The 9850-nt window shown below is 38.7% G+C and overlaps 1 protein-coding gene across 1 annotated transcript in view; it reads left to right on the forward strand.

Moving 5' to 3' along the window:
- Positions 1–8846, forward strand: part of Gipc2 (GIPC PDZ domain containing family member 2) — a 183475-nt gene extending 174629 nt beyond the window's left edge. The window contains exon 6 of the mRNA XM_033758207.1: positions 8312–8846. Coding sequence (XP_033614098.1) covers positions 8312–8352 — 41 coding nt within the window. The 3' untranslated portion in view covers positions 8353–8846. The remainder of the gene's footprint in view (positions 1–8311) is intronic.
- Positions 8847–9850: the final 1004 nt, after the last annotated feature.

The raw sequence follows: 9850 nt of genomic DNA on the forward strand, positions 1-9850 counted from the left end.
GTGGCTGGAAACCAGTACTAAAACCCTTTTCTGTGATGGCAAGCTCACCATTTATCTGTTACACACAGAGAAGGTGGGCATTTGCACATAGAAAGCTGGTAACTCTGGCTGCCTAGCAGAATATGCCAGATGATCGCTGGAATTATCTCTGACTCATCTTTTTCTCTTTTATGTCCAATCTTTTAGCTGATTTGTTAACTCCTCTTAAATATATCCAGAATTGTATTCTTTCTTTTCACCTTTGTAGCTACCACCTTCATCCAAGCTGCCAGGAACTCTTACTGAGGCCATTGCAATAACCTAACTAATCTCTGTACTTGACACTTTAGCTCTCATAATCTGTCTCCAGGAGACCTTTTGAACCTCATCTCTTGTTCTTGCACAGTTGTCCACATGATCCTGTTAAAACAGGAGATGGATCATGTCATTACTTTGCATAAAACTCCATGAGAGTTTCTTATTTTCACTCAGAATAAAATCTTCAGTTCTTAACATGGCTAGAAAGGTCCTATACCAATGGGATGTCTGTTATCTTTGAAGACTCCTGGCTCACTCTGTTCAAATCATAGTGACTTTTTTTCTACTCTTTGATCATGATTTAAATGTCCATGGCCATTGCATATGCTTTCCCTTCATCTGCCCTGCTTTATCTCTGGTTATCCATGTAGTACCCCTCCACGTCTGTCATCAGGTTCAGTGGTTTACACACTCCCTTATTTGACCTCATTCCTGGTTCCCCACTTCCAGAAACTGTTCTGTTATCTTCTGGACACATTGTCTTGGAACTCTTTGTTCCTGTTTGAGTGTCCATTTTTGATCTATTCACTAGTTCCTTTTCTTTGTTAAACCCCTTAACTGACATCTGTCCATTTCCAGACCTCCATAATTCTTGGTACCCATTATTTTTTTGAGAAATGTTTTCATCATTGAGGCTTTTATTTACCATTTACATGCTTGTAAGCTCCCAAATTTCTATCTTCAGATCAGCTCTCTTACCTTTGATTTAGATACCCATGTTCTATTACCCACTTAATATCTCCATCTAGATACCCTGTAGGCACCCCAAAATCAACATTTTAAAAAGGAAGTCATCTTCTTCATTAAGTGACCCCTCTTTTTCTTCTATGTTGTAGATGGAACTTAGGGCTTCATTCATGTTGGACAAGAGCATGAGCTATATCCCCACCTCTAAATGGGTTCTTCTGTCCTTGTTCCCTATTGCAGTTGGTGGTTCCTGAGTTATAAATTATTCTCAACGACTCCTCTCCTTCACCCAACTTCAAAAAGTTTGATTAATTTTCAACCTTTGCTGGATACTTTTCAAATATCTTCTTCCTTGTTGCATTTATTACCTATAATGGATGACCAAATTATGGTCCCCCCAAAATGTCTACAACCAAATCCCTGGAAATTGTGAATACTATCTTATGTGAAAAAATAGATTCTACAGAAAAACTTACAAAAATAGTTTTTGTAATTAAGTTAAAGATCTTGACATGAGATTTCCCCTGGATTATCTGGATAGGCCCTAAATCCAATGACAAATATCCTTATAAGAGAAAGAAGACACAAAGAGAGGGAGGGAGGGAGGAAGGGAGGGGGGCAATGTGAAGATAAAGAGAAAGGCAGAGATTGGAGGGATGTGGCCACAAGCCAAGGAAGCCAAGAAATGCAGATGACCACCCAAAGTAGGCAGAGTGAGCAGGGTTCTCCTACATATGCTCCCCAGTGGGGCCCCTGGCAACATCCTTGACTTTGGACTTCTGGTTTCCAGAAATATGAAACCGAGAGACAATGCGATTCCCTTTTGTTTGTGGAAATTTGTTGGGGGAGCCACAAAAACCTAATATACTGTCCGTTGGGGTCTTTGTTGTCCTTGTTCTCGATTAGTGCAAAGCTTCCTGATGGTCTGTCTGCCTCTAGTCTCAGCTCTCTTAAGCTAGTAGTTAGAGTCAGTGCACTATCTGGCATCGTCTTCTCCTTATTTAAATCTGTCTAATTCCCTAAACTGATGACAGACTTCCTCTTCTCCTATAGCTTCAATGGCTTGCTCAGCCTGGCATTTTTCACCCCTCTTTTTTACTCATGCATCCTGCAAATTCTTTTTAAAAAAATCTTTATTAAATTTATTGGTACATATTAGGTATACAATACAGTTACATTCGTCATTGGGTTCTTGTACCTATACATGACTTATCAGGTTCTTATTTTTCCCCATTCCCCAGCCTTCCCCTCGGCCCCGCCACCCTTTCTGTTTACAAAAACATTGTTTCCATGTTTTTCCTTTTCACATATTTTTTCTTTTCCCTTTTTTACCTTTCCCCTCTCCCTCCTACTTCCTCTACTCTTTTAGACTTTTCTTCTTATTACACAATAACAAGTATACATTTTAATCCTTGTTTACACTTTTACTTTTTCACACCAATGAAACCATTTAGTATTTACACATGTGTAACATTAATATGTATGTTTCCAAGTTTTAGCTAGTACAAACTGTGCTGCTATATCTTTCAATTCTTTTGGGAAGGTATCCACCAGGGGAATAGCTGGGTCAAATGGGACCTCTAATCCTAGTTGTTTGAGGTATCTTCATATTGATTTCCACAGTGGTTGCACCAGTCTGACCTCCCACCAACAATGAAGAAGGATTTCTGTCTCCCCACAACCCCACCAGAATTTGTTATTGGTTGATTTCTTGATAGCAACCATTCTTACTGGGGTGAGGTGAAATCTCAGTGTTGTTTTCACCTGCATCTCTTGAATGATAAGTTATATTGAACATTTTTTCACATGATTACTTGCTGATTTTACTTCTTTATCTGAGAAATATCTGTTCATTTCAGATGCCCATTTTTGAATCAGGTCTTTATATTTGGGGGTTCTGATTTTTTTGAGTTCTTTATGTATTCTAAATAGTAGACCTTTATATGAGGAACAGCTGGTAAAAGTTTTTCCCACATTGTAGGTTGTCTCTTAGCTCTGCTTGTGATTTCCCTTGCAGTGCAGAAGCTTTTTAAAAAGATGAGATCCCAATTAGTGATTCTTTGTGCTAGTTCCTGTGCTATTGAGGATTTGTTCATAAAGTCTTTTCCTCTTCAAGAGTTCTATCTTCCAGCAAGTTTAATGTTTCTGTTTTAATATTTTAAATCTTTAATCCACTTGGATTTTAGTTTAGCACATGGTGAAAGATAGGGATCTAGTTTTACTCTTTGTCAAGTTGAAATCCAGTTTTTCCAAGACTATTTATTAAAGAGGCTATCTTTCCTCCAGAGAGGGTGTTTGGCTCTTTTGTCAAAGATGAGGTAGCTGAGTATGTCAGATGTTTCTGTAACTTCTAATCTATTCCATTGACCCTTGGGTCTGTTCCTTGCCAGCACCATGCTGTTTTTATTACAGTAGCTTTGTAGTAGTTTCAAGTTGGAAATTGTGATACCCCCTGCCATGTTTCTGTTGCCTGGTATCACTTTTGCTATTCTATGTCTCTTCTGGTTCCAAATGAGTTTTTGTATTGTTTTCTCTAGTTCAGTGAAATATACTGTTGGGGTTTCAATTGGGATTGCATTGAATCTGTATAGTAGTTTTGGAAATATGGCCATTTTCACTATATTGATTCTTCCTACCCAGGAACAAGGGATATTTTTCGGTTTTCTTATCCTCTTTAATCTTTTTTTTAAGAGTGCTATAGTTTTCAGTGTAGAGGTCTTTTGTTTCCTTTGTTAGATTGATTCCTAGATATTTCATTTTTTTGGATGCTATTATGAAAGGGATTATTTCCCTGATTTGACTCTCAGTGATTCTGCTATTTGTGTAGAGGAAAGCTATTGATTCTTTAGTGTTTACCTTGTATCTAGCTAGTCTACTGAATCTGTCAATCAAGTCTAGAAGTCTTTTGGCCAAGTTCTTTGGGTCTTCTATGTAGAGTATCATATCATCAGCAAATGATGATAGTTTCAGTTCTTCTTTTCCTATCTTATTGCTTTTATTTCTTTCTCTTGTCTAATTGTTGTGGCTAATGTTTCCAAAACTATATTGAACAAGAGTGGTGATAGTGGACATCCTTGTCTTGTTCCTGATTTTAGCATGGAGGTTTTCAGCTTTTGACTATTTAGTATGATGTTGGCTGGTGTCTTTTCATAGATAGCCTTTATCAAGTTGAGATAAAGACCATCTATTCCAATTTTCTGTAAGCTTTTCATCATGAATTGGTGTTGAATTTCTTCAAGTACTTTTTCTGCATCTATTGAAAGGATCATATGCTTTTTGTCCTTGATTCTGTTAATATGTGTATTACATTTATTGACTTAATATGTTGAATCCTTGAATCCCTGGGATAAATCCAACTTGGTCAAGATGTATGACCTTCTTGATGACCATCTATATCCTTTTTGCCAGTGTCTTACTGAGGATCTTTGCATCTATGTTCTTTAGGGAGATTGGCCTGTAGTTCTCTTTTTTGGTTAGTTCTTTCCCTGGTTTTAGAATCAAAGTAATACTTGCTTCCAGGAATGAATTTGGAATTATTGCTTCTCTTTCAATTTCATTGAAAAGTTTTAAGAGTAGTGGCAATAGTTCTTCTTTAAATGTCTTGTAGAATTCAGCAGTGAAGCCATCAGGACCTGGGCTTTTCTTTGTTGGTAAATTTTTAATTACATTTTCAATTTCACTGATTATAATTGGGGTGTTCAAAATTTTTATATCTTCTTCGTTCAACTTTGGTAATTCATATGTATCTAGAGATCTGTCCATTTCTTTTATGTTCTGCATTTTATTACAGTAGAGGTTCTCAAAGTAGGTATGGATGATCCTCTAGATTTCTGCTGAATCTGTTGTGACTTCACCATTTTCATTCCTAATTGCATGAATTTAAGCCTTTTCCTCCCTTTTTTGATAAGGTTGGCTAATCAATACCATAAGATACCATAAGAACTTCACAAACACATGGAAATTGAACAACACTCTCCTGAATAACCAATTGGTCACAGCAGAAATTAAAGAAGGAATTAGGAAATTTTTTCCAATTTAATGACAATGCCATTACAACATATAGGAATCTATGGGATACTATGAATGCAGTCTTATGTGGCAAATTCATAGCAGTGAATGTCCACACTAGGAAAATAGATTGAGCTTAAATAAACAACCTAATGATGAATCTTAAGCTCCTAGAAAAAGAAGAGCAAGAGAAACCCAAAGCTTATGCAAGGCAGGAAATTGTAAAGATCATCCCAGAAATCAATGCAATAGAGACTAAGAGAATAATATAAAAAAATCAATGAATCAAAGAGTTGGTTTTTTGAAAGAATAAATAAAATCAATAAACCCTTAGTCCTATAAATTCTTAAATCTGGATCAATCTATCTACTTTCTCTACTTCTATATTTAGGCTACTGGAAAACCTCATATAATTACCTAGATTTTTGCTTTTGTGGATCTGTGGTCACCAATCTTAAATGGGTCTTCAAATATGTTTGAAATTTTGGCTGGTTCCCTCTCCTAGTTGTCCTTAGTGACTATCAATGAATCAGAGTTGGTTTTTTGAAAGAATAAATAAAATCAATAAACCCTTAGTCCTATAAATTCTTAAATCTGGATCAATCTATCTACTTTCTCTACTTCTATATTTAGGCTACTGGAAAACCTCATATAATTACCTAGATTTTTGCTTTTGTGGATCTGTGGTCACCAATCTTAAATGGGTCTTCAAATATGTTTGAAATTTTGGCTGGTTCCCTCTCCTAGTTGTCCTTAGTGACTATTTCAAACCTTCATCATTGTCAGGCCGGGGATTTAGCTCAGCGGTTTGGTGGCCTTCCTTGCAAGTGCAAGGACCCAAGTTCAATCCCTAGTACCAAAAAAAAAAACAAAAGAAAACAAAACAAAAAAAACAAACCTTCATCATTATCCTCAGAGCAATATTTTGTATGGCTTCTGATGAACTTAATGGATAGAGTCATCTTGTCCTTTGTGAAAGACACCTCAGGGTTATCAAGGATCAAATTCCTTAGTTTCCCATTAAATTTCACAACTTCATCTGAGCTTTCTTCCAGTTTCTGAGAAAGATACATCCTCTCATTTCCTTCCACACTGTTGACTTTCTTAATCTCCTCTGGGACTCAATTTATTATTTACTCCGTTTTTACATTTCTAGCTCTGCCTACAGTCTCCTTCCCTAGTGCCAATAAACATGTGGACATTGCTCTTGTTTTAAACAACATCAAGTCCTCAGCACTTTAAAAATTGTATGACCTATACTGATAAAGTCAGGACAGATTTGTTACTCTGCTCTAATCTTGTACTGTCTTTTTGGCCTGGCTAAATTTCTACTCCACACAAATCTCTGTGGTTAAGGACTGGATGCTTGCTGGACACAAGTTCCTCTTCAGATGAGCTACTCAAAATATGTTGGATCTAAAATGGCTGCCAGCATGACAGCCAATCTCTGACTTTGTTCTAATCTTATCTGTATGCTAAATGATGCCCTCTTCTGTGTCAAAATGGTAACTGGAAGGAACCATAAAAGGAGAGAAAAGAGGCGTCTGAATTCCTGGAAAATCTCTAACCATTCCTAATAACAACAAAGACATTCCTCCTCTTTATTAGCCTATCCCTCCTTATTTCTTTCATTTATACCTATAACCTCCTAGCCCCAAGGGTTAAAAGGTTGATTTTCAAGTTTCTTTCCCACTTTGACTTTGGCCAGAAGTAAAAGTCTCCTTTATTGCTGAATCAGCATTTGGTCTTGTGATTGGTTTCACAATTCTGAAAGGAAAAAAACATTCATTTTGGTATCAAAAATTGAGATAAAAAACCTTTTAAGAGTGACAGTGTCACATTTATAAATGGATTTTTAACTGGGGAAAATCAAGTGAAAGTATAAATTATACACAATTCTAATTTCCCTTTCTCTACTCCTTGATTTTCAGATTTTTCTGTCACTTCCTTCTTTTCCTGTCACTGTTTGCAAGTTCAGAGTCATATACTCATTGTTCATATTAACATTTGATTCAGTTTTAGAAGTATATCTTCCTGGAGCTGGGTGTGGTAGACAAAATAATGGCTCCCTCAGAACCCATGAGTATGTTACCTTCTCCCAGGGACTTGAGTATGTTTCCTACATGTCAAAAGGTACTTTGCAAATGTGATTAAGCCTTGGGAGGGGGAGACTATGTTGAATTATTGGGTGGGCCCAGTGTAGCCATAGGGTTCTTTCACCAGTCAGGCAGATGGGCGAGAGCAAGAGGGCTGGAGGAGATGTGAAGACGGAAGCAGCCATACTGCTGTTGGGAGGAGCCACAAGCCAGAGTGGGCAACCCCCAGAAGCTGTTCAAGAAGCAGAGGCAGACTGTCCCATGGCCTCCAGAAGGAACACATCTCTGCTGATAGTTTGATTTTAGTTGCTAAGATTCTTGTTTGGATTTCTCCAGAGCTGCATGATGACACATTTGCCATTTCTTAAGCCACTAACTTTGTGCTAATTTGTTAAAGCAACAGTAGGAAACCAGAACATTGGGCTCTTAGTAAAAAAACATATGGCTTCCATCCATCCCTTCAACCTAGAATTTAGTGATTGATTATTTCAAGTCCGATGCAGTGCGCACTGTTACTTTAAGATCCTAGACTGGATGCTGAAGCAGCTGAGGGCTTAATTACCCAGGAGCCACAGTGACTGACTCATTGACAATTGCACTTTATCTTGGACTCCCCTCCCCAACCTAGATTTCCTTCTGTGTTGCCTGGTCGCTGGTCCTGACCTGTACCAGATTTTGCACTCTCACTCACAGAATCTTGGAATCCTCAATTTCTTCTCTACCTGGTTTGGAGTGTCAGCAACTATTTATCCTTTCTGGCTTCACCCTCCTTGCTAATGTAATAAGACTCTGGCTTTATGCAAACATGCCCTCAACTCTTGGTGCTCTCTTGGCATCAACTTGCCCAGTCACCAGTCAAGGCAGGGTTCAGATGCACTGTTTTCTGTTTGGCTGTACAGCTGTACCTAATTGTTTGGCTCTGTTTGTTATTTAGACAGTAATTTGTTGAGCAGCTACTCTGTGCCCAGGTCTAGGATAGAAATTAGAGATGGATAGATGAATAAATCATGGCCCATGTCCTCAAAAAGTTTATTGTCAAGAGAGGTAGGGATTATGAATTATTAAGCAATGTGGCAAGGGCAAAGATGGAAATATTCACCACTGCTTTCACTGGAGAGGTTCACTTTCTTCTTTTCTCCCCTTTTCTCTACATCCTCCCTTCCACCTTCTCTCACTCCCTCTTCTCTTCTTTCTGTCTCTCTCTCTCTCTTTTATTTTTCAAGTACCAGGAGTGAGGAAGTTTCCTAAAGGAGGAGACGCCTGAGCAGAAACTTACAATGAATGAGTAAGACATCCTGGCAGTGGCTGGCAAGTATATTTGGTGGATGGTGTAAGTGAGAGAAAAAGCATAAGTGATGGGCACTTGGAGAAAGAAGGGACAAATGGAGCAAAAGCACAGGAGGGGGGGAAGGACTGTGCAGGTGAATGTTATTGGAGTATTGAGCGTGAAGCAGAGATTTAGTGAGAAGAATGTTGAAAAGGTACATGGGGCCACACCACCAATGTTCTGCAATGGACGGGATCCTCAACCCAGCATCCTGGCGGTCTTCTTTAGAGTGAGTGAAACCATTCATTTAATGCACCAATGCTATTCAACACCCCGAGGATCAGTTACGAGCAAGAAGAAAAATCTGCTGCCCACTTGGAACCCAGTGGAGCAGGGGAGACAGCCAGTGTGGTAAGCACAGTGGCAGAAGGTGTTGGGGCAGCTCAGGAACCTGGGTCAGGATATCGCAAGGCTTCCCTGAAGATGGACCTCTGAGCTGAGTTTTAATGGATGGGATCACCCAGCTTTGTGTAGAAGGGGTCTCTCTCTGGCCCACAATCTCAGAGACTTATTGACTAGGTTTAGAATAGACTCCAAATCTGGCCATCACACAGTCTCGTAGCTGGTTCTTGTGCAGGTGGATTCATAGAGGAGCTCATTTGTTTTGCTTCCACTAAATGGGCATCAGATGTTGGGCTTCTATATATCCTGAGGTAGCAGACTCAAACCACGAGTAGCCTGGTTATGATGTTGTAACACTGGTGGTACTTCAGAAAAATATTGTCGCAATAACTCATTCTATCTACGTGTGCATGGCTGTTGGATGACTCAGAGGGAAATTTTGGATGGGGTATGGTTAGAAGCAGTTTGGGAAAGTTCTCTTCCAAAGGTCGAGTGAGAGGAGAACTTGCTTCCACAGATGGCTGGAGTGGGTGAAGTGTCCTTTCCTTAGTTCCCCCACCCGGCTTCCATCAACCTCCCATCCCCTACCCCCACTGCTTTTCAAGGAAATGAAACTGCTTAATCCATAGGCAGAAATTTAGACTGAGGATGGCTCCAATTCCTGTTTAGAAATAGCTTCTGTGCAGTACTTGTCAGACTAAATCATAGGTAAACCAGTTACTTGGTTTTATTTTTTTATTCTGAGATACAGGATAAACTATAGAAACTATACAAATTTGAAATCAGGCTTATCAGTGAGTTTTTACCAACTTTGTGAAGTATTGACTTGCTCAACTTGCTCAGAAAAAAGATAAAAAGATCTGGTCTGTTCCATATAAGTTTAGAGGTTCACAATTTGGTTGAAGAAATAGATAATTTTAATAACAGTGTGACAAGGGAAATGACAGAACTCATTCGCGGGGACAATAGATGACACATTTATCCAAACCTTCTCTGTTGGCACTGAGAGGGTGTGAAGAAATTAGGTGGAAAAAGGAAGATGAAGTTAGGTGCATTTTATTTCCATTTCTTACACTTTGTGTTGCTTTCTTTT

This window comes from Fukomys damarensis, unplaced genomic scaffold (genome assembly GCF_012274545.1).
Source record: "Fukomys damarensis isolate Sample0158 unplaced genomic scaffold, DMR_v1.0_HiC HiC_scaffold_33, whole genome shotgun sequence".
NCBI classification, from domain to species: Eukaryota; Metazoa; Chordata; class Mammalia; order Rodentia; family Bathyergidae; genus Fukomys; species Fukomys damarensis.